Genomic DNA, 25,953 nt, shown 5'->3' with positions numbered 1-25,953 from the left:
ACACACACACACACACACACACACACACACACACACACACACACACACACACACACACACACACACACACACACACACGATGTTGCTCTCCAGGCATGATAAGAAAACAAAATAATTCTGAAATGCAGATATAGAAGAATTTTTTTTTGTTTTTTTTTTTACATATGATTAATATAAAATAAAACCAGAACAACAAGATCTCTGCACATTTTAAATATTTGTATATTTAACTTATTAATATTTTTTACAAGCTGGAGCTTAGGCCACATTCATACCTGTGTCATAGGCTTTGTTTGGAGTCTTTGCCACAATCTGCATAAAAGACTGTACGAAATAACTGCAGAATGCTGTACCATTTCATGTGGGAAAATGTCAGCAGGTTTAAGGAGAGATGGACAGAATCTATTCTATGATCCATTTTGCACCATTTGACTCAGTCGCAGGACAGATCCTTTTGGCCAAGGATTTAGTCTTCCTGCTCCCATAATGGACCAGAAAAATGGGCACACAATGCAGATATGAATGTGGCCTTAAAGGGGTTCTATAAGATTAGAAAAAACATGGCTGTTAACCCACCATAAGCAGTTAGTTCCTGATCAATAACAGATTTACAGTAATAGTATTTGATTAATGCTGAGCAACGAGGAGAACTCAGCTGCAGTCTGTCTTACAATCAGCCATCTACAGAGGTCTAAAAATCAGGAACATCTCCAAGGTTTTCAAAGTTTAGCATGTTATTTGCAGTGTCGGACCAAGCTGCATGTTGAGCACCATCCATTTCGGATGCCAGTCTATTGCCCGACTCAAGAGTATGATTCACTCCTCCAATGACTGCGTTGCATTCAGGACAGCTAGAGCGCTGCATTGCTCCTCCACATTCTGTAATGCAATATACATGGTTATTGGGACACTTAAACCAATGACCCTTCGTAAGGCCCATGGCCTCTATGATCATAACCCGCTCATTTTCTGTAATCCCAAGTCCGGAGCGTGGAAGGTTTTCTTTCAACTGCTTTAGTTTTGTCTTCACAAATTTTTCATCCTCCTCTGTAAATTTTTTTGATTTTTCTAAAACCTCTCTTAGTGCTTCTATTTCTTTGCGGATCTCTGGAGTGATTCTTGGCTTGGCCATTTTACATCTTACGAGCAATTCTAGAAGGTAACTAAAGCGTACAACTTCACATTGTAGATCAGAAAGTTCTTGCTCTGTGAAAAATGAGCGTGCTCTTTCCAACCATTTTATCATTTCTAGAATGCGACTTTTGAGTGCCGTCTTCTCCGCATCATCCACTTTGTCCATATTGGTGAATAGCTTGGCTAATCTTTGATAGAATAATATCTTGTTTTCTAAACTGAGCAATGATTTGAGTGGTTTATCTACATTCCGTAATACTTCTGCCATGTTTGAATATTCCACAAAGAAAAGTCTTTTAACATCCCTCATCTCCAGTAAGATGGTTTGGAGTCGGCTTCTGGCTTCAGTTTGGAGAGCCACTGATCCATGTATCCTTTTCTTGACCTGCTCAATCTCATCTAAAGTTTTGTTGATGGCTGTACCATATCTCAGGTTCTTTCTGATGGGAGTCTGACATTTCGGGCACACTTTTAGTTTGATTGCAATTTCTTCTTCAGAATCATTGCCTCCAAGCATGTACGTGTCCATACCCACAGTCTCAAAGATGTGACCACAGTCCTCCAGCCGCACAAAGCGGGCATCATCTTCATCTTCAAAACCAAAAAAAACCTCGTTGACCTCACCTTTATGGCATTCTCGACACTTTTTAGGGCAGGGTTCACCACATAGGCCAATGCAAGGGTGCCTACATTTCAGCACCTTTGTACATGGGGCATTGCATGGTGGGCGATCACATGGCTCAGAGCAAAGCTTACTGCAGGCATAGTGCTCACATCTCCAGGAACAGGGCTCCATACATGGAACACATGCTTCCCCACATTGCTTTTTACATTGGCTATGAACACAGCGGTTTTGGCATGGCCTATTGCATGGGGGGCATTGATCCGTGCAAGGTTCTTTGCATTCATGCGAACAGATTAAAATAGCTGTGCATTTATGTTGGCACCTTTCATGGAATCGTCCTTGGAAGCAATTATCACATGTACCATGGCATGTGTGACCACAACTTAGCTTAATTTGGCAAGGGTGTTTGCATTTTACTGGCAAACCAAACTCTATGTCTCGTTTCTGCCAGCATCGAACCTCCTGCCTATGGCCACACTTTAGCTCTACTGTAATGGGTTTTTGACAGAATTCTTCACATTCCTCTCCACAAGACCTTTCACATGGATGACCACACTGCAGAAACTTGCTACATGGTATAGTGCAACAGAAATTATTGACAGATGTGCTACATGGCACCGTTTGTTGGTGACCACATAGTGGCATAAGCTTCTCCACTTTTTCCAAGCATGGTCCACAGGGTTCAAAACATTTTTGTTTACAACGGTGTCCATCCCCACATAAGACCTTCTGGCAGTCTTTGTTGCAATGGTATTCTTTGTGCTCAGGATCATATGGGTGGCATACGCGTGTACACACATGGCCACAGTTCAGTCGGAAATCACATTTTTGACCGCATCCTCCTTCTGGTAGTTTCTTGAAATCAGTAGCTTTACTCACAAGTGTACGAGTGTCAGGATGATTCTGGCAACAAAGCATAAGCTGTTCTCCAACTTGTGCCCCCTGTCGTAAAGTACAAAGGATACGGCTCCAGAGGGGCACAGTGCCCAGCATTTTCATGTTTCCAATACAGAATAGCCCTTTTTTAGCTCTTGACAATGCTACACAGATTCGGTTGGAGATCTGAAGGAAGCCAACTTTTCCTTGCTTATTGCTACGGACCAATGAGAGAAGTATTATATCATTCTCCTCACCCTGGTACTTGTCAACTACATGCACCTTCACTCCAGAGAACATCTTGGCTGGCATGAGGTTGCGAAGGCACAAAAGCTGCCCGGTGTATGTGGTGAGGATGGTAATCTGAGATGGTTTGTATTCTTGACATAGAAAGTACTTGCACAGTTCCACTATGAACTCTGCCTCATGCCTGTTCTGGTGACTCCTCCCATCTTGGATTTCTTGTTCCAGGAATTCATGTTGTACAAAGAAGAGGTTCGTTGAAACTCCCTAGAGTGAGAGAAATGAGAACGCCATTATTGTGCCCAAATCATTTGTAACATACACTGAAGAGGATGTATTGAGATTAGGATATAGCTCTGCTTTCTTTCCAGAAACAGATCCACTCTTGTTCATGGGCTGTGTCTAGTAATGAATCTCAGCTCTGTTCACTTGAGTAGCAAATAGCTGCAATACCATACACAGCCAATGTATAAGTGTGGTGCTATTTCAAGAGAAATAAAACTATTTTTTTTCTAATCCTAAAACAAATCTCTTTATTTTCAATGAATTTCCCCCCCCCCTCTTTTGCCATTAACAGTTTGGTCCACCAGAAGATTTCTAGAAGTAAATGTAGATTTTCTGACTGTACTGGTCCTGGTGACTCTGGTAAGAAGGAGAGACAATCAGCTAATCGCCCTCTTTCTCTACTTACTAGCAACCACTTCTACCCTCTTCGCCCCCCACACATTGATCCTTAACCCTCATTGACTTAGAGAAGAGGAAATATAAAATGGATTATTGGTTTCACTGAGAGATCAGATTACATCTCAAACTGTGTTAATGGCCACATTGTGTTTGCAGGTAAAACAAAGGTTAACAAACTCATGCAGCCGGTTAGCAACCTATTTGAAGACACACACACACACGCGCGCGCACACACACACACTTCAGCTTCAACGTTGGAGTGTATCCTTACACCTATGCACGGTTTACCCACAAATAGGCCGACTAAAATCTACAAATAAACCATGATGCCCTTTCTCACCTTAATATTTTCATAGCTTAGGACCGATGAGTGATTTTCCAGCTCCGTGTAAATGTGAGGAGTTAATAGTCTTGCTATTTCAGGTCTCATGCGATGCTAGGAGAAAGAACATATGCAGAAATGGATTAATCCCCTTCTTTTAAACACTGGTATCATGATCATATTTGTATAGAAGGGGACATCACAAGATACACTATACAGAGTTCAGTGCGGAGGCTTCTGCTCCAACCTCTGTGTATTTTGAGCGGAAGTCTCAGTGCCGACTTCCCATGTAGTGGCCGGCCCTTGTAACTGCATGCAGGGCTCTCATTGAAATCAATGGGAGCCGTGCCTCCAGTTACAAGCGCCGGCCACTACATAGAAGTCGGCGCGGAGGCAACAGACCCCAGGCGATCAACTATTGATGCCCTATCCTAAGGATTAACGAGCTAATAATGTTTTTTATGCCTGCATAAAATGGACAAGCAAAAAGTAAAATGATTATTGTTCGGTCGTTGGCTCACGTTTAGAGTGCACAATTCTAGTTGTCGGTCACAATAATTATCGGTCACTTTTGCTTGTTTAAACGATTTTTTGAATGATAATCATTCCATCTTAAAGTTGAATCTCACTTGGGAGGAGCCTCCAGTTGTTGTTGAGGCACAGCTTGGGAGGCAAATTTGGCAGAAAGGGTCATATTCATCAGTTTTTTTCTGGTTGCACCGATCACTGATCCAGCAACATAATTGACTCTATGTTATATGTGTTTCAGGAGGAAAATTAAACCATGTGAGGCCCATCACCACCATGATCTGGGTGATGAGGCGCCAGTGGAAAAATAAAAGGTTAGGAAGCCTTGCTTTAAAGAACTGTAGTTGATAAAAGTTCAACCTGAGTAAAGTAGGTTTCCATTGCTGCCCTTACCTGGTAGTCGAGACGAACATATGGTAGTTCTGAATGAATAAGACGCTCAAATAGTGACACTTCCAGGTTGAAGTTCTTGGCCAGGTCATATACATTGGCACTTGGGCGGAGCTGTAATACAATTTACGAATAAGTTAACTTTTCAATGTTTTCTTTATATTGACTGGGAATATGCTAGCATACTCTGGAGAAGTATACATTGAGCTCAAAGTAGGGTAACTCTCTCATGCCTTGGCACCACAGACCTGGCCTTTTCCTGAATCTCTACCTCATTTATGAAATACAAATTATAGTTAGGGCTTTTTGATGCGCCTCGCATGCTTTTAAAAACAATTGCTAATATAGCATTTTGTGAAGGACTCACCTGGTACACGAAGGGTTAATCCGTAGATATAGGAATCAACCCTCCGGCACCTGTTGTCCACGTCTGCGGTATAGGGGTTTCTTTTTTTCTCCGTCGGCTTTATAGTCCGGGAGCGGCGTCCAGGGAATTCCTCGACTCGTGCTTGCAAGCACGGTCGGAAGATAGATTACGTAGTGAAAAACAAAAAGTACCGGCGCTGTAAAAGAAAATTCCCTTTAATGTAGCTACGAGTTTCGACAAATATTGTCTTTTTCAAGCGAATACATTTTTCATGAGTACACACACACACACACACACACACACACAATTACTTACATCGGGGGACGCTCGATCCGTTCAATAAACACGCCCCGCTGAGAACAGATCGAGCGTCCCCCGATGTAAGTAATTGCGCTATATATACATATATATATATTATACATATATACACACACATACACACGTGTACTCATGGAAAAAAAACAATATTTGTCGAAACGTGTAGCTACATTAAAGGGAATTTTCTTTTAAGGCGCGGGTATTTTGTTTTTTTCTACGTACCTCATTTATGGAATATTTAGGGTTTTCCACTCAAACCACAACCTCGTTTCATCCTCTCTCTGCTGGTGTCCCTTAAGGCTCTGTCCTATTCCCACTACTCTTCTCTATCTACAACTTTGGCCTCCACTGGTTACCACTTGCCCATAACAATCACTTCAAAATATTACCAATGACATACAAGGCCATCCAAAACCTTCCTCCCCATACACCTCTCTCCTAATTTCCCGATATTTCCTCACAAGACCTCGTTCTTTGTGTAAAAGAGATTTTGTAAGCCTCGTGAGTGCTCTTGGAAGAAAAGGGTCAATTATCATTTTATTGAATATGTTAAAATGTTTACTTGTTCAAAGCAACTGTTCCTTTACACTTAGTACTTAGCTGCAGTGTACAATGCCAGGTTAATGCAGAGGGGTTGGATGCCCATTCCTTAGCAACCCCATAGCTGATAAAGCTCTACAGATTGGTGGATTTGGTTAGTGACACAGTAGAAAATTGGTCAGGCAAAAGGAACAGCTATATCCTGTGGGCTGCCGTGAAGCTAAGGGATCATGTGTTGCTGAACAGATTTGTGGCTACGACCACTGTACGGAAGGTATGGTGAAATTGGGTGTAGACAGAAAGCAAAGCTACCTGTGCTTCGAGAAATTTTACCTTGTATTATCCGCTATTGCAACCCAGTTGCAGATGATCCAAGACTCAGATTGTTACTGGTGTCAGTTGTGCCAGAATCTGCATTAATAAAGTTCTAACTGAGGAAGACGACGAACCATGTAGTCCTTCCAAAAGGAACTGTCTTCTCACTGCAGAATTCTGGTTAAGGTCTATGACTGGTCCTTCGCCAGAAATGTCCCACTGGTGGCCTGAAGGAAAGTGCATGATCCAAAAAGCCCTGTGGTCTTCCCAAAAATATGTCTAAATTAGAACCTGCATGAGTACAACCTGACCAGAGCACCTTTTCACCAGCTCTTCTCTTGTCTGCACCTCGCATAACCTTCAACCAGAAAACTCACCTCTTCATTAAAGCCAGCAACATACAATAACCTGGTACTACCACATACGCCACTTCTACCTGCACCTCCAGTCTTCTCTCTTCCCTTGTAGATTGTAAGCCCTTATAGGCAGCATCCTCCCTTGGTACCAGTTTGTCACTCATTTAGTCATTTGAATTGTGTTTCTTTTAGTCTTATGTTATGTATAGCACCCCGAAATAATACTAGGGTAAGGAGGATGAGCTATGGGGGTTAGGGTCAGCTCAGTGTTACACGTTTTGTTAATGTTGCTTTCAAATCTAAACCAAAAATCTTGGATTGCTGGGCAGTGCCACAAAATATGTGAATGTATATTCGGTACTGTTGTATCTTGATGCCACTGGAAGCTAGGGGTTTAACAGCCCTTAGATGGAGGAATGCTCCCGTCACACCCCTAGCTCACGATTGGCTGCAGCTTTGTCAGCTGTGCCGTCCTCACAGCTCTGGACTCCATGGATGGCTGCTGACAGAGGGCACACAGGAGTGTTGGAGGCAGCAGAAGACAGCGGGATGACTCGCCCCCACACACTGGCGGTCACAAGTGAGGGCAGAGAGCAGCCGCACCAGTCTGTGTCACCTCATCTCCCCAGCAGCCTGTTCCCCCCCCCCCCCCCCCCCCCCCCCCCCCCCGTCCCCAGAGGACAGTGTTGCCAGGGCCTCACTTCCGGCAACACTGTCCTCCCCCGTGGCCATGCCGCTGCTGGCAACACTGTCCTTTTCCCATGCTGTATTGCTGCTCACCGCACTCCAGCAGCCTGTTCCTCCGCTCTCTGCAGTTTAAGGGGGATGCGGCTGCTGACGGCTACTCCGCTCCCCTGCCTCCTCTCCCTTCAGCAGCTGCCACCAGCGCCGCAGCTGAGAGGCAGATGGGGAGCGGAGTAGCTCTGAGCGGCAACGCATCTTGGCAATACAGCAGCATGGGGGAGGACAGTGTGGCCGGCGCTGGGGTCATCTCAGCGCTACAGCAATGCAGCCAATTGGGAGCTAGGAAGTGTGACTCCATCTAAACACTGTCAAACTCCTAGATTCTGATGGCGTCAAGGTACAACAGTACCTGTATACACTAATATCTTCCACAGTACCACCATGAATGGTCAATTGGACAAGTTATTAAAGTTAGTTAAGTTGGGTTGCAAAAAGAGACCCCCACAGCTGCTGATCACAAGGAGATGTAGCCAGATAGCGCCTCAGGTTGTCATTCAGTGGAAAACGACACTATTCTAATCCTCCAATGCAAGGGGGAGAGCTGCAGAAATAATTGGGGTCTCTCAAAAGAGAGTGATCCCAAAGGAATGAAATGCAAAAAAAGCTATCAGCAAAAAAATATTTTCTGCGCTCACAAAATAGTGCGCATCCACAAATAGTATTCTGTCAAAGAAAAATACATAGGAGTTACACTTACTGGGGAGGAGGGGGGTATGATGACCATGAGCCCCCTCCTTGAAGTGATGTCTCCAAATAGATGTTTCCACACGTATACGAGATGAAATAATAACACCTTTTATTCTCAGACTTCACTAAAATAACGGGCAACGCGTTTCAGTGCGCACAGGCACCTTTCTCAAGCCAATTGGGAGCTAGGAAGTGTGACTCCATCTAAACACTGTCAAACTCCCAGATTCTGATGGCGTCAAGGTACAACAGTACCTGTATACACTAATATCTTCCACAGTACCACCATGAATGGTCAATTGGACAAGTTATTAAAGTTAGTTAAGTTGGGTTGCAAAAAGAGACCCCCACAGCTGCTGAGATTAACTAGGGAACAGAAGGAGTATGCACATTATCTCTCCATAGAAATTAAAGTGAGCATTAAAAACAGGTAAATCCGCTCATTAAAGGGGTTATACCCATAGGAGAGGTGATAGCTTTCAAGATCAAGTTTTATAGAATACTATGTTCCGGAAAACCCCATTTAAGGCCTACTTTTTCTCTGCAATTGTGGGGGCCTAAAAGGTCAGACGTCACTTAGCTTGTATAATTTGTTTGCTTGGTGGATTACAAAATTCATTTAATATCAGCCATTCTGTATATCCAAACTCCTAGGTTATGTGTGAGCTTACCTGTTGATGGTCCCCAATGAGAATAAGGTGTTGGCAGGCTGAACTGAGAGTGGTGATGATATGAGCTTCTAGAACTTCTGCTGCCTCTTCCACTATTACAATGCGCGGCTTCACTTCCTGGAGGATATGCCTATATCTTGCAGCGCCTGTGCAGAGGATAACAATGCAGTTCACTGGAACTAGATTATGGTTATCCCTACATTCACCCTAGGGCTCACTGACCTGTAGTTGTCATGCCAATCACTGTAGCTTCCTTGAGAATTTGCAAGTCCTGTTTTTGTCTCAACTCTGATAAGTGATCTGCCGATTCTTGATAGGTTTGCTCATGACCTAGAATCTTCTCTCGAATATTCATCTGGTAGAGTTGTATCCAATATCTATTGTATGAAAGAAATATTGTAGATTTAAATGGGACATCATCAACATCTACAGTAATGGTCCCCAACCTTTGGCTTAGGAGCTACATGACCATATTGCTGCTGGATGTGAAAGCCTGTATACTAGCAGAAAACATAAATGGGTTCTATTAGAGGGAGCAGAGAAAATAAAAGCTGCATCATGTTCATATGCATATATGAAATGTGGTTTGTACATTAGGAGAGGGTAGATTTCTGCTGCTGTCAACGAATATGGCAGCAAAGCAGACAAACTAAGCTTTGGCGTGGGGAATATTGCAATTCTCCGTTTGTGGCCTCAGACTTCGTTCAAAGTCTCCAGTCCGGCCACTACGAATTATTTGCAGACCTTAAGCAGCTAGCAGTGGGGTTTGGGGAATACAATTACTCTGCACCAAACAGGGACGGCTCACACAGATGCAAGCTATACTCTGTGGCCTTCTGTCCTCATACATTGGGCCACCCAGGGATTGCGGCTTATTTAGTTGGCGGTGGTTTTTCTTTGGTAATAGAAAACAAAAAGACCAAACAGCAAATACACACAGTGTCAGCAGCCTCAGACATTGTTCAAAGTCGACAGGCCTTACGCACTAGCATTAGTTTTATGATAACTGCAAAGTTAGCTGAGAAGTTAAAAAAAAAAAAACTACACTAAAGAGTAAACCTAAAGAACAAAAAATAAAAGGAAATGTGAAGAAAGCAAGGAGTTTGGGACGTGTCGGTAATAGTGGAGGATTGGCCAAGTTGGCACTTCAAGCGGCTCCCACTTGAAGCAGCTCCACGTTCTGCAGGAGGCGAATCAAGCCCACTGCCATTCCTTAGTAGTGGTTCTGCCCATGCATTACATAGGCAGCACACAGAATAGGTTGTAGAATAGAGAACAGAGCATGTTTCAAGTACCACCACCTCCTTTTCCTCCCAGTCGCAGGCACACAGCAGACAGTCTGCACCAGTTGGCCATGGGCATCCCCCCTCTACTTCACCCTGTGCCAAATCCCCACGTACCCTCCAAAGCAGTCAACATGGATTAGTCTGAAGAGCTGTTTGATCATTCAGAGTCAATCATGTAAACCGGTCAGTCCAAACAACCAGAGGGAGAAGACCGAGTAAATACACTGATGGGGTGGTGATGGGGGGGGGGGGGGGGGCTTCATTGGGGGTCTTTCTAGAGGGCAAAAGGCCTTTAATGGGAGTCAGAATCAGCCGTCCTGATTCGAAATGATTTTTCTGAAATGAGTCCAATACTGACACAAACCAATTATTCTACTAAATTGCCCAGCAATAGTTATGAGCATAAGCAATTTCTACAATTTGATATACCCACATTTACAATATTACAAACACACCCTGGTGCAAACTGTTAAAGGCACTGTTCACACTGGCAACAAGGCTTCTGTTTCTGAAGGACGCTATCCATTTCTTCTAGTATGAAGGAAGAGCCTAAGAAATCTCAGACTTTCCTGGGATTCGTCAGGGTTCCATTTTTTTGTAGAACAGTAACAGTGTTTCTCTAGGCTTGCCACATAGTTAATAATCAACCTGAAATCATGTATTACCTGTACAGCCTCCAACGTGTATTCCGGTCCAGACTCCACAAATCTTCAATCTGGTCAGCCTCGGCTTCAGTCATTGCTTCTAATTTCCGTAGCTCAGTCTTTATCCTTTGCTTTCTCTTCTTTTTCTGATCCTTTGACATCTTAACAGAAAAGGTTTCCACTAAGGAATGTGTGTTCTTATGTCTCCCTATATATTGTTGATTCTGGTAATACTTACTTGCCAACCTTCTTGACCTTCCTGCGCATCTTGTTCCTTGCTGTCTAAAGACATTGCGTGTACAACCCTTGCCAACCGATTTTCCTCACTTCTCTTGTTCCTCCCTCCAGATCTTCCGATCTCATCATGATCATCATCAAGCTTGCGTTCAGCCTCAATTATGGCAGCTTCCTCTTGCAAATCGATCAGATCCTCTTCTGCTTCCTCCTCCTCTACTTCATCAGGTTCTTCTGAAAGATTAATATAATCATAGGGAAGAATTAAGATAATCAGAATCAACTGGGTTTCACTTTAGAATACATCATCAGTTCAGCAGGGAATTGACTCCTGATTCCTCTGCTGTACAGAAACAGATTTTTGCAGGAGCCACTGTGCACCAGAACTAGCACATCTCCGAACATAGTGCAATGGCCTAGAATACTACTGCAAATTCAGTCCCATTCACTTGAATGGCACTGAGTTTGCAGTTTGTACCACTCATGTCCACTATGCAACATATAGAGCTGTCTTACTTCTGGTTCACTGCAGGGCCTGCAAACAGATGATCGGTGAAGGCACTGAAGTCAGATCCCCACTAATCTGATATTGGTGACCTATTACTATAAAAGTCCTGGAATACCCCTCTAAGATTACACAGACAAAAAGACTAAAGACCGTGAATCAAGAGTGCTCAGGTGCTCTCTCTATAGAATATCCACAAACTTGGACCACTCCAATTAGGGAAATGGTTGTGGTCTTAGGAAATCTATTATGGCGCAATTAGGTTTTTCACTTAAACCAAAGGTGCCCTTATTTACTTCATATCCACTATACAGTTGTATTTGGCAACTTTACATTACCTGCTGCATTTGGAACTGTTGTATGGGTAAATGGAAGGATTCCCAAACCAAGCCACTCGACAATTATGGAGGTCTTCCCAGTTGGGAAAAAGAATTCTTCATCATTCTGAGTAAAATAAGGCAAGTAATAAAGGTCAATGAGAATTTCTACACAATTGAAGATACTTGGTCACAGTAATGTGTACATTTAAAAAAAAAAAATCATTGATTTGGCTGCTTCTAGTCATGTTATATGTAGAGATGAGCGAACGTGTTCTTAACGAACACTTACGCACCCGGACACCGGCTTTGCCGAGGACTTCAGTGTCCGCGCGTAAAGCTTCGGCGGGCGCCGGGGGGCGGGGAGAGGCGCGGCGGCGCGGGCGGCAGCAGCGGGGAACAGGGGGGAGCCCTCTCTCTCTCCCTCTCCCCCCCACTCCCCGCCGCACCCCCCCGCGCTGCCACGGCGACCCCCGAACTTTTTTCGCCCGAGCACGGAATTGCTCGCAAAGTTCGGTGTTCGGGCGAAAAGGGGCGGAGCCGAACACGTTCGCTCATCTCTAGTTATATGCTTTTATCTTTGTTTTTAAGCTGTAAACGGAATTTTAAAAAACGACAGACCGATCAGAGCAACACCACTATAATGCCCTACATGTTCTAAATGCACAACCAACATCCATTAGCGTGCACAGTCAAATTGGCCCCATAGAACAGGCTAGAGTTCCCTATTGTGGTGCTTGCTAGATATTTTAGTCAGATAGGTTGGGTTTTCTGAAAAAACATGTTCCATAACGCATTTTTATGGAGAGTGAATATTCATATTTAATATAATATGGATTTTGTTATCTAGTGCGCATTTTTTGTCCCCTCTTTCTTGCCTTGAGGGAATATACTTGACCCATATCCTTCACGCCCTTATTCATCCTAAGGTTTTAAGACCCATTTAGACACAGCGATTATCGGGCAAAAGATGGCTTTTGAGTGATAATCTGTGTGTAAATGTGCCTATCTTTCACCTTTCTGCCGAACCATGAATTTCAGTTCTGCATGAAATCCATTGTTTGGCAGAACAGCTGATAAGCAGGACTGCATGCTGTGTTCTGCCCGGGGAGCGCCGATAACAGCTAATTACATTGTTTCACCTATCAACGCCCCAGCAGATCAAAGGGAATGTAATCAGGGAACAGCTGGTGGTCTGTTCCCTGACTATAGCTCCAGGCAGCTCACACGCTACTAATTGGTACTAATAGTTTATGTGATCATCTTTGCAGCATAAGTGCACCTTTACACATTTCCTGACTTCATTTGTCAGTTCTATTATTTGACAGAGGATAAGGGCAGAAGTTTGTAGTTGTGATTTATAGTCGTGACTGCTTTGTGCCTCTTTTCATCTTTGTAGGTTTGTTCCTGCGAGACCTCTTTTGGATTTATTTGCAAAATCTCTAAGTTGATTAAACATAAAATGGATTTTGAAACTACTCCTTTAAGTTTTTCCACCCAACTTCACATTCCTTATGTAAATCCAGTAAAAGGTTTTGTCCTTACCATGATGTTCTGCAAATTATCCATGTGTTCATCTTTTATGAACTTCTCAAGAAACCTTTCATGAATGATCCCATTTGTGGAACACTGTAGAAGCTGCCCCCCCTCGTGAATCTTTATTTCTGATTCTTTCATCTTGCTTAGGACCTGAAATGAAAAAAAAAAATTATATATAGAAAATATTAAGTTAAGTGATACAGGAACTCTGGTTGGGAACAATTATGGGTGTTAAAAGGCTTGCAATTGAGGCATACACTCCTTAGATATTGGGTACATAATACATTTAGGACATACTGAAAGAGCATTATAGTATATTTTCATCACGACTCACTTCACCAATTGCCCTTCGTATGTGTAATGGATGATTTCTTTGGACCCCTGGACCTGCTCTTAGTTCCCGGAGATTACATTTTTTAAGTATCTCACTGTTGCTGCGCCCACCAACACGCACAATTCCGTCTCCCAAGAACTGGTGGATTCCTGGAAAAAAAAATAAGCATATGATTTCATGATAACAATAGGCAATATATGCCTGTCGATCTGCAAATAATTGTTACTTGTGTACCAGTTATCTACTCTCCCTATGAAGAAATCAGCAAATGTCACCCATAAATCAGCCTAGTCAACAGCCACCAAGGAATATTGGTTTCTCTCCCCTTCCATGATACTCAACAAAACTATATCGCCCTTCCCACCTGCTAAACACCAGCCTACTACCCAACCAGATATCAGCTCACCCTTACCAACCCTCCTGCCATCGTCTTTCCATCGAGCACCAAGTAATTACCTAACTTCTCATTCCCATTGCATATCATGAAACCTACCAACCGACACTGGGCTCCAGATAACCTTCTCAACCCCACTAGACAACATAAAACCTCCTTGCAGTCTAGAGAATATTGCTCCATACAACCAGTAGATGCAGAAGAATACTACCTCCCTCCAAACGGAATATAACGCATCAACTTTTCCCACTGGACAATATAAATTATCAACCACAAATACACTAGGAAATATAATCTATCAGATGCTAAATATATAGTAGGCTATAAGCAAAATTTATTCACACAAAGCTAGGAAAATATCCTAGATATGCCTACATTGTATATACAAAAATACATACCTTCCAGAAACTGATCTAAAGCATGATTTGTGTAACACACTACAAGGATGGGACAGGACTGTTCACTTATTTTCCAGGCAGTAGTATTAGTAAGCAAAGTTTGTGCGATCTTCAGTCCTACGTGTGTCTTGCCTACGGTAAAAGAAAGGCAAAAAAGACATCTGTAATTTAATTTGTATATATATTACATTTCTCTGCATTTCTGTAAATGTCCAATTGGCTCAGATTTTAATATTTTGTTGAGACTCTTACCTGTGCCTGGTGGTCCTTGGATGATGGCAAGTTCCTTGGTGAGCGCGAGCTGTACAGCTTTTATTTGAGACTCATCAAAGCCAAGAACATCTTTAGAGGGCCACTCCCGGGGATTTAGAACATTAATCTTGTGCTCCAAAGTTGAACTGGTAATGTCTTTACTTAACAAGCAGCTAAAGTTATACTTCACATCAGCATTGAGATAGCGTGGTGCTCCAACATCTTTCTCACAAGATACTATATATTTCTGGAAGGGCAAATCCTGGACATTCATCCCCTGTAACCCCTCCAGGACATGACGATATGCTTCAAAGTATGCGGTTGTTTCCACCATGATGAAGGAATCTGTTGGACGCACTCTTGCTAGTAGTCTTCTGCTCTGTTCACTGAATTGCAACTGGACTTCACCTTGCTCCAGTTCTTTTGCATCACGATTAGAAACAGTGGCAAAGAGAAAAGTTTCAAAATTGTCTTGCGATAAGCACACCATAGAGCCATATATCAGACGTTTGGAGTTCTGCCATCGAATCTTCTTCAACGGTGTAATATCGAACTGCACTTTGTAGATGATACCTGAAGGTGTGCACATGGGAGCCACCACCCGTGTGTCAAAGTAAATTCTAATGTCATCAAATTTAATTTTGCGAAATCCTCCATCATTATGATGCATCAGAATCTCCTGGATCCCTTTTCTTAATGGCCGAACAAAATCTTCCCTCAATAGTCGGAAATGGGTGTCCAGATAAAGCTCTGTGCTTTCATATTTATTTTTTAAAGTATTTGGCCTTAGAAAAGGCTTTTCATTCAAGTGAATTTCATTGTAATTGGGATACACACTCATGGTTCTAAAGTCTTCTACAACAACATCTGGTCCAAAAACCATGTGTGTATCCACTCGCAGTGTCCCCTCTCTCCTCTTACCCTGAAGGTGTTCTAATACATTTGATATTGTCTCTAGGCTTTGCTCTATCTTCTCACCAACATTAATTCCAGATGTACGCAAAGAGTTTATAGAGCTGGGTATAAGAGAAACCACTAGTGAGGTTTCTTGCAAGCTACTGGCAGGAAAAATACTAGTAATTTCCTGGAGGAGACTCAGTATGTTGAAAATATTATCTGGATAACGATGTCTTCTCTCTGGCACAACGTCGGTCATCATGCCAACTATATAGCGTGGGAGGCAGATACTGAGGAATGAAGACGACTTGACCTGTCCAAGTAGATGCTGTACACTGTGCCTATCTAGCCTAGCTGTACATGCTCTGCAAAGTACCTTACAAACCAACTCTACAACATCTGGTCTCATTTCTTTGGCTGATAGCAAATCATTGAGACCTGAGTGTGCAGACAGTGTTATAACCACTTCCGAGGGATCTTTTTCTAGTAGACCTTCTAGAGCTTTGTAGCCCAAACGTCTAACTTGCTGTTCTCTTCCATTATCTCTTCCTTGTGGTGGTCTTTGCTGTCTATGATGTTGATCAGCTTCTTGATTGTGATTCGCTCTTCTCCAGATATCAACTTGTGGGCCACCAGCTCCTTGTTCATTTTCTACTCTTTGTCGAAGCGCTTGATGTCCATCAACTCTTATTTCATTTCTCCTGCCTTGTAAATGCTGTCCGCCTCCCCTAGGATGATGTTGTCCTATTACACCGTGCTCATTTCCTCTACCGCCACGTTGATTTTGTTCTCCAGCATGATGTTCATTTCTCCTTCCACCTACATGTTCACCTCTTCCGCCACCTTGTTCATGTTGACCACCAGCTCTCCGCTCCCACATCCTACCAGCTTGCTGTGCATTTCTGCCACCACCTCTTCGAACATGCTCTCCTGCCACTAATCCTCGTCTTCCACCTTCATTTTGATGCTGAGGTTGACCTCCCCTGTCTGGAAAAATATATCAATAGTTTTTATTTGAGTTCAATTTTTCAAACAGATGTCTCTCCAACCCCAATGCACAGCATAGGATGTATTTTTACAGATGGACATTTCAGAAACACGTTAAAAACACATTTGCTTGTCCATTGTAGGTAGTGTTTATCTACAGTTTGCCATATACATGTCAATTAGTCCCAGATCTGACCAGTGTCCCAATATTTTAGCTATGGGATCTCTGGCCATTAACGGAGCATGCATTGCAAGACATCAGCAAAAGAGGGTGTTTAACCAATTGCAACCAAGAAGAACTAATCCTCTAGATTATTGTAAATAAAGTTTGGTCTATGTTCTACTATGTTGTGACATAAAGTCTGTCATGATTTACTTCCTAAGGAGGAGAACCTGGTGACGACTGCGACACTGACCACACTTTGTATCTTTGGGTGGCTATCTTGGCATATTGATAAACAAAAAGACAATTAAAAGTCCTCCCATTAAGGTGTTTGGCTTTTTTTTACATTTCTCCACTTGTCGATTTTTTTTGGTTGTAACAATATAGCTTACATCTTTGATTTGGGTGATGAAGATTGAGTGGAGGTTCATCTCTTTGCCTTCTCTCAGGATCCATCAGTCGTCTTAAAAATCACTGTAAAATAAAGACCTTAATTAAATACCATGAACATATTTTAATGCATCTTGCACAATTAAAATATTTTTGTGAATCAGCAAAACTTGTTTTTATGTCTCTTTCTTACAACCCTAGTAATTAATATTCCTGAGTATGTGGTCTGTCATGGGATGGATGGGCATTTGATATAAAGTCTACTAGACTTGAGTTCAAGTGGCTTCCATTTACTTCATCTATTGACACAATCAGGGCTAGATTTATAATAAAAGGGTTAACAAGCAAAGTAGAGCCTCCCTCTACCTGCTACACATCTTAGAGGTTTTTCTCATAATTTAAGAACTCCTGGTGGTCTGGGGTATTGTAGTGGAGACTTACAATCCCTGGAGGCCTAGGGCTGTGAAAGGAACAATTTGCTAATTCTGTGTACTTTTGAAGTTTTAGTCCTCAAGGGACCTCCAAAGAAATTGAAGCCCTGAACATATGACCAGTTGGCTACCCCCTAAAACTGTCCCCGAGTATAGCAGGAGGTAATTTCTTTTCTTGTCTGTAGCTGTTACAGCAATCTTTCTTCACTGAGAACCTGCAGGCAGATAGGCCTCTGCCTCTTAGTAGAGAATTTAGCGAAATGCAATCAACTTTAGTGCAAGGACTTGTATTGTAGGTACAATTAGTTTAACCCCTCGGTGTGCCATATGAGTTTTTCAGTACGGCTTTTCAGATGACCTATGAACAAAGTAAGGAGATAATGGGCAAGGAGAGATCTGCAGAGATGTATTAGGAGCTCAGGTCTACAATTCTTCCTCTCCTGCCAGAATGTCACTTCCATAATACCCAAGCATTTGATGCAAGAGAATAAGAGCAACAGGGGTAATTAAAGTGTAGTTCAGGCATGATGGGTAGAACTACAGTACCCAGCACAATTTCAATTCTGGAAAGTTGCATCACTCTTTGTTGCTGGTTGCCACATACACAACCAGTCATGAGATTCTGTTGACTCAAGCTGTATTAATACATGTAGTCAAAGGGAAATTCCAGACCTTTATTTACTTCCTATTTATGTGATTTCCCAACAATAGTGAACAGCAAGAAGAAACCTGCTTGGCACCCATACCTGGTATAAACAATGGCTGGTATATGACATCTGCCCTGGACTAGTACTGCTGTGCTATTCATATAGAGTGCAAAATCAAAGGTGGAAATTGAAACTCTTGAGTTCCAATATAGTATCTTGAATCACAACCTCACTACCTACCATGTTCTAGCCCCCTCAAGCACAAGGTCTCAGGTGCGCCTACTACTTCTGCACCACGCCCTTGCGCAAGGGTCTGGATGCAGAAATATCCAGAGCTATAGTGAAGCTACATCAGGCCATACATATCTTTTGCATCACCAGGCCTATCTAATGTACTTTGTGCTTAAAGGGGTTTTCCCATGATTTAAAATTGCTTCACAACAGCTCCCATTCCTGGTTGCTGCTGACCAGGACATGTGACTGCTGCAGCCAATCACAGGTTATAGTGGGTAACAGCTATGGCTAGTGATTGGTTAAAACAGTCACATGTCTTGGTGAGCAGCAACCTGGAATGAGAGTTGTTGTGAAGCAATTGTAACTCATGGGAAAGCGGTTTTAATGCCTTACAGGTTTTAAGATGTCTGTTGGTGTCAATAAATGGCAATAGCCATGTTTCCGATTGTGCCCAACTGACATAGTTGCACAGCTCATTAGAAAAGAGAGGTCTAATACACATTACTCATTTATATAGCACATATGTATTCTGCAGCGCTGTACAGTTATTTACATTGGTCCCCCCCCCCCCCCACCGCCCCACCCCTACACACCACACACAATTTAGGCTTGTGCCTCTTAATACATTAGTCACATCTGGTTGTTCCTCCATGACTTAAGATTGAGTTGGCATATGCTTCTGCTATTATGTACGCTAGTTTTTGGCTTACACTATAGTAAATGTGACAGGCCACGTGTGGTCACACCCTAAATGAAAGCCCTTGCCCATTTTTTGAAAAAAGTGCTGTAGCTCGCCATAAAAGCTGCAATTTTGGCACATGTGCCAAAAGTGAAACTTTTGTACATCAGAAAACTTGTGTACAAAAGATAATAAGTACTGCATTGTGTTATTATTTCTTCCTTGACTGTCCTTTAACACAGGATGATTGTCAGGCGCCTCAGCACCCAACAGTCGTCCCAGCGATTACCACTCCCCTGCTTTCACACAGTAGTGGTAATGGTTCAATGAATGGATCTCTTCCGGCCCATTGGCCTCCATTCACAATAAATAGTTAATCGTTCATAGATGAATTGCGTCCGGTTTACACAGGCCAATCGTCGTTACATTTTCATGGCTACATAAATGGAACGAAAAGTGATAAGCGAACAAATTATCATTCGTCGTTTAATCGCTGGTTGGGTTTACACCGAATGATAACACTGTACAACAAATTTTTAAAACAATTTCATAACAGAAATTCATCAAATTTAAACCTGACGATTCCACCGTAACATTGAATACTAGCGGCACGTCTCACTTTCAAGTTACGAACCATTTCCCTTGTTTATGATGATAACAAAATGGACGCGCCGTAATATTACTATTCGGCTGTTATTGGAGGAAAATGATGCTTGGATCTTGGATTTTTTGCATGATTTACAATTGCGTGGAAAAAAAAGCAGCCTGACCTTGTTGGGGCGTATTACACACTGCAATAAGCCATTAAAGTGAATGGGCGGGCACCAATACGCAGTGAGTATTCGCACACCATTTCAATAAACCTGTGTACGTTCTTTACATGCACAATTGCGCAGTGTATTTGTGCACTTAAAAACATGCCAGAGCAGGCAAAAGTGCGGGTGTAAGCGATATGTAGTTGCACAACTGAAATGCGCTTATGTCCATGGGAATGAGCCCCAATAATGACCCTTATAGTAACCCCAGTAGTAATAGTGACCCCCACAGTGGCCCCAGTAGTAATAGTGACCCCCACAGTGGCCCCAGTAGTAATAGTGACCCCCACAGTGGCCCCAGTAGTAATAGTGACCCCCACAGTGGCCCCAGTAGTAATAGTGACCCCCACAGTGGCCCCAGTAGTAATAGTGACCACCATAGTAGTCCCAGGGATACTGCCCAGCCAGAGGCCAATAGCAACCCTCCCATTGGATCAAGAATAGGTACTCTGGCATCATGAGGTACAGGTTTTATTGCAGATGGTATATCTGGAGACAGAATTTTATCTCTCTGTTAACTGGAGAATCCTTTGGTATTTGTCATGCAGAAATAACAGTCAGTATGGTGGTCTGTTTGTTCTCACCATACCATTGGAATGGCGAATGGCGTTCTACTCTTGCCTTCCAGCTACTGTGTGAGATGAGTGTTACATGACACACAAACGATGTGCGATGCCACTTCTTATCTTGGTCACCAGGCTTTATTCAGAAATACATGTGATCGTCGCACTTTACCAAGGATGTTATTTTCCTCCGCTGTGTATTTGTTGTGAACTGTCCGCAGACATAGCAGAAATTGTCTGGGTTGTTCAGACATCTGCGCCGCTCAGCCATATTGTTATTACCTTTAGAAACTAGAATATATTGGATATATATCAGTCTATCAATCAGTATGCATAGCTCCTGCCTAGCGGAGATTGTAGTACAAGCAGATAGGTGGAGGTCTGACTGCTGGGACACCAGGGAGGGAGAACAAGAATGGAGCAGCGATCAATTATACTGTATGTGCTACGCCCCATTCAGACACGTGGGAGTTACGTAAACAGTTATCGGCATGGGTAGCGACAGAGCAATTTAGATGGAACTATAAGGATGTGTTCACATGAGAAACCTGAATATCTGCACGTAACAATCTGTACAACCTCAAGATATTGCGTGGAAATGTATCATTCCACTTATAAAGTAGAAACCATTGCAAAGTATAAATATGATTTTTTTTATTATCTGCGGCTGTCAGTCGTGCAAATTGCATGCAATCCCTTCAGCCAGTTTTTATCTCAGCCTACAGTGATATCAGGGACCTACCTGAGCGGCCGGCTGGGTTTAGTAATCCTTTCTGATGCTCTGCTTGGAGCTGCCGTGTCTCTCCTTGTGTTCTCTCAGCTGACTGCAGTTTCTGTTCTGTGAGCTTCGGTATAAATATTAGAGCAGCGCTCCCTCCCTCTTTCTGCTTTCAGTTTCTATTCTCGCTTTTCAATTTGCAGAGAAGGAATAAAGGAAACTCAGGAAGGCTGACACTGCAGATCAGTGGAAAGTCACTACATGGGACAGAATAGTCTGCAGAACGCAGCGCAGATATGGATTTTGTCGCGTAAATTCCACGCCACAAATCGCGGCAGAGAGCCACAGATTGATGTTTTTAGAGTCGGAATTCACATAGAAATTCTGCGGTTAAGTCTGATATCTTAACGTGAGGGCGGCTTCCTATGAGCGTATTTGAGTGCACAATAAGCAGAGTATAGAACACGGTGATTTCATCTTTTTGTGCGTGCGTGAAAAACACCTGTGTGCCCAAAGGTTTCCATTGAACTCTATGGGGGGTTGGGCGGGGGTTACGCAAATGTGCAATATGCTGTGCAATTCTGTGAAAAAAAGGCAAGCATCTGAAACTCATTAGGTTACATAGCCATTTTAAATAGGGGTGTAAATGAACACGCCCTGCGAGTGCAAAGAGTACAATGCGCCGGTACGTGCGCAAAGAAGACTCGTTCATAGCACAAATACATAGAGCCGAGTTGAGCACAAAGCCGCATACAGCCATGGGAAGTCACCGAAGGAAGTTTCTCTTAACAGTTGGCTGGATGTTCCAGATAACACCTGGGGAATAGATCACCACCCAGGACATAGCGCGCACACAAGGCTTGGTGCATCAGAGTCTGACCCAGGATGGGCGCCATAAACGGCAATTGGGTGTAACTACTAAGGGCAATACAGAACAAGCAAGAGATCAAGTCTTCATGCATCATTGCAAAAATACAAAGGAAGGAGGCATACAAGTAGTTAAATCAGACAGCTTCTAGTGTATCTCTGTAGGCACATCTACTACTACCAGTAAGAACTGGGCTTCCAGCCAAGAACACAACTAGATTCTCAACAGGAAAATTCCAACAAAAAACAAACAAAACTTAAAAGTTACATTTACTTTCACTACTTATCTAGCAATTATTTAACTCTTTGGTTACTATTTCATATCAGTAGGACACCCGCCATTCTAACAGGCAGTGGATAGGTGACAAATGTTTGCAAAGGCCCCTTTAGACATAATGATTAACGCTGAAAAGCTATCTTTAGAGTGATAATCATTGCATACAAACGTGCAGCCATAGTACAATTTTTGTTCATCGCTCATGTCTAGCCAGCTAGAAATCAGTGATGAGTCTTCTCAGTGCCGCCAGCTGATATCTCAGGGGGCGGCGCTGATAGTATTCTTTCAGCTGGCATCCCCCTGGCAGTTCTCAGCGGGACACCAGCTAAAAAGCGCCAAAAACAATGCCACTGTTTGCATATACAAAACAGCTGCTTTGTTCTCTGAGCTATCGCGGCGGTATCCTGCTCTGCCTGCATTAACTCTTAAGTAGCTAATTAGCTACATAGAGTTATGCAAAGATGATCGCTCAAAACTGTCACTAAATGTGTAGTTTGAGCAATCATTTTGTGTAAATGGGCCTTTATCCTTTAAGCTGAAGATCTGTGTAATCTGAAACACAATGATGCTAAGGTCGTATTGCCTGACAAATCAACCCACGTTGCTAGAAAGCATTACATCACTAGCAACCAGACTGTCTTTCATGGCACAGCAGAGCCAATCCCAGGTCACAGATTTTCTAGAATGACATGGGAAAGTCTTTAAGCAGCTTTCCAGAGCTAGCCATTGATGATCCATCCTACGATCCATTGTTTTTCCAGACACAGTGCCACAACCGTGAGTTAGGCCGCCTGCACACGACTGGATTGAATTCTGCATGCGGGATCCCGCAACGGAATTTGACCCTGTTTTCGGTGCGTGCCCCTTGCGCACCTGTCCGGATTCTTTTCTTCTGTGCTGCGGGATGCGCCAGCGCACATGCGCAGTGCAGATTTGACTGCGCCATCACTAAACAATGGGCTGGAGGCTGTAAGGAAATGACTTATGAATACAAATTTGTCTAATGGGTGTTTTTGTTTTGTGTGGTCCCTTTTAGGAGGAAGTTTTGCTAAAAAAAAAAAAATTCTGTTTGGCAATAAGATCTATCAACAATAACAAGGGATGCCATGGGATCCAATGTGGCCTAGACGCATATATTTATTTTCAGCCCCACTTTAGCACTATACTGCAAATCCAGCAACCTGATTGGTTGTTAGGGTTGTCTGTTTCAGAATTCCAGCAACCTGATTGGCGAATAGTGCTGAAGTGGGGCTTAAAATAAATATATGCGGCCCCCAAATATGCCAATTTTCACATGAAGGATATTGAGATGACGTACGTATATACCCCCCCTAATTCTGGACTTCGGTCAAGTCTTGGTAGAGGTATATCAAGGACATTTTTTTCATCTGAACAGGCACTGAAGAGTCACTTAATAGGTTTCATAGTGAGCTCAGTAACATCTATCCTGAGCTTAAATTTACATTAACCTATTCCAAGGCCCTTGTACGATTTCTTGATTTACTGATTTCCAATAATAATGGCACGCTTACCGCAGACCCATTTATAAAACCTACTGACCGCAATAATTTATTGTGTTTTGACTGCTTTCATTCCCAGAGAATGGTAAGATCGTTCCCTTGGAGCCAGTTACTCAGGGTCAGGCGCATAGTGGACGAAGAGCACATTGACCATCGACTCAAACAGAGGTGTCAGAAATTCATAGATAGAGGTTATCTGGAGAACCTGGTGACCGACTAGAGCAAAAGGGCGAGAGCTTGCAATCGTAACTCCCTTCTGGTTGGCACTGGTGGGAAGGAAAAACAGATGGGGAGTACATTTGGTCCAATGAGTGGTAGGATTTCGTAAGTGATACGCAAGCGTTGTCCATTACTCTCCAGCTGCCATCCAGAAGTGGACGGAGATCAAAATGGGCGCCTTAGGGCTCCTTCACACTGGCGATTGTTATATTGTCGCCAGAAAATAGTGGGGAAAAAAACAAAAAGAAAAACGCAATTTTGCTTATGAGATGTCTGAGAGTCAGCAATGCCATTTCTTGCAAAAACATTGCTGCTGCCTGCCATTTTCCTGTGATAGAAATTAGGAGTTTCTAATGTTAAAAAAATATTGCACGAAAATTGCAAATTCTTACTTTGCAATGCGATAAAAAGGAGGCTCCAAAGGGCAACACGACAGATTAAAAAAAAGTAAAACGCTAAAATAGGACATGCTGCGATTCTCACTCCACATCGCATAAGTGAAAACATCGCAAATGCGAATGAAATCATTGAAAAACATTGGTTTAATAATTCTGCGTTTTCACTCGCTCTCGCATCTTTCAAAAAACCTGCGATTTCCTTGCACGTGTGAAGGCAACCCTAGCAGACGCTGAGTTTCTTAAGCAGGACAGAAGGGTTTGAGGTTTGCTACTCCCTTCTATGATTTTTGGGCCAGTCCCTTAGCTCTAGGTTTGCTAACAATGTAGTTCCTTGGTACAGATGAGTCCTGCAGATTCTTATCATCCAGTAGCAGAAGGGATGGGGCCAGCCAGTCACCCTTTCGGACAAGGGCACCATAGAGGCCACAAGGTCTACCTGTATGGTTTACACACACACACACACACACAGTTATTACAGCCTTCCTCTAGGTGGAATCTGACAAAAGGTAGACCACTGCAACTTTGGCTGCTTCGCACAGCCAACTAGACTATGGCTCCACTGCATCACATCCTAATGTAAGTAGATGTAGTTGTGTTGCGACTCACAAGTTGCTGTGAACCAACAATCACAAGTGCAGCGAGTTTGGATTTCTTGCCGTTGTTAGTTTGCGATCATGGTAATTTTTAAACTCCAAAGTGACCACATTCCCTTTCATTATGATATGATGGTACAGTCTATAATACAATCTTTGACCATGCAACATGTGTCACAGCCAAAGTTGTTGTGTAGTCCTAGCCTAGGTGTGGCGCCCACACGCAGAGGAGTTGGCGACTGGCAATAAATCCACTGCTCCCTTCCCGACCACGGTGGCAACTCACAACCTAATAAAGGGGGGGCGGGGGATTCAAAGTTCATGACACCAGCCTGAATCCAGGTTAGAACCCGTTACAGGTGAAACAAAGAAGAATGGTTAAATTAAAATAAAATGGGGGTTGTAGTCCTTACCCCTGGAGAGTGGTGTGGTACCTGTGTGCATATGGTGTCGTGGCGAGAAGAAACTCCAGAAGGCAGGATAACCATGAAACAAAACCTTTTTTTTTCTTCCTCACAGTAGTAACTCCAGTAGTAGGCACGTAATGCAAAGGCCCTGTCCTATTTCCTGAGGTGGGTTGAATCTAGCAGCTTAGTAAGTAAATCTCTGCGCTCAAAGAAATTAGTCCAGAAAGCCACATTTGCACATTAGGATTTTTTCACAATTTTCAGTACAGGCAACTCTTCTGTAGCCTATGCTTCATCCACTTCAATCCCACTCACTTTCCTTGCTCTGTATTCCTTCTACTTGCTATTAATTATTGTCTTCACTATATTAGTTTATGCATACAAAACTCTTTTACTCTTAATGCAAAAACTGGGTTTTTCTTTCTTTCCTTTCTTGTCTTTATAA

General features: G+C 42.9%; 1 protein-coding gene across 1 annotated transcript; it reads right to left on the bottom strand.

Moving 5' to 3' along the window:
* Positions 1-123: 123 nt before the first annotated feature.
* On the bottom strand, positions 124-21,330 carry ZNFX1 (zinc finger NFX1-type containing 1). Its single transcript, XM_066586113.1, has 14 exons — positions 21,252-21,330; positions 17,143-17,224; positions 14,704-16,587; positions 14,452-14,583; positions 13,660-13,808; positions 13,332-13,475; positions 11,808-11,913; positions 10,969-11,198; positions 10,752-10,891; positions 9,023-9,177; positions 8,801-8,946; positions 4,806-4,916; positions 3,903-3,998; positions 124-3,145 (listed from the first exon to the last, which is right to left on the bottom strand). Exons 2-14 carry the CDS (start codon positions 17,204-17,206, stop codon positions 692-694), a joined length of 5,811 nt encoding a protein of 1,936 aa, XP_066442210.1. The 5' UTR covers positions 17,207-17,224; positions 21,252-21,330; the 3' UTR covers positions 124-691.
* Positions 21,331-25,953: the final 4,623 nt, after the last annotated feature.

Source organism: Eleutherodactylus coqui, chromosome 13 (assembly GCF_035609145.1).
Source record: "Eleutherodactylus coqui strain aEleCoq1 chromosome 13, aEleCoq1.hap1, whole genome shotgun sequence".
NCBI classification, from domain to species: domain Eukaryota; kingdom Metazoa; phylum Chordata; class Amphibia; order Anura; family Eleutherodactylidae; genus Eleutherodactylus; species Eleutherodactylus coqui.
The sequence above is the reverse complement of the archived record's forward strand: the minus strand, read 5'-3'. Positions and strand labels throughout refer to the sequence as shown.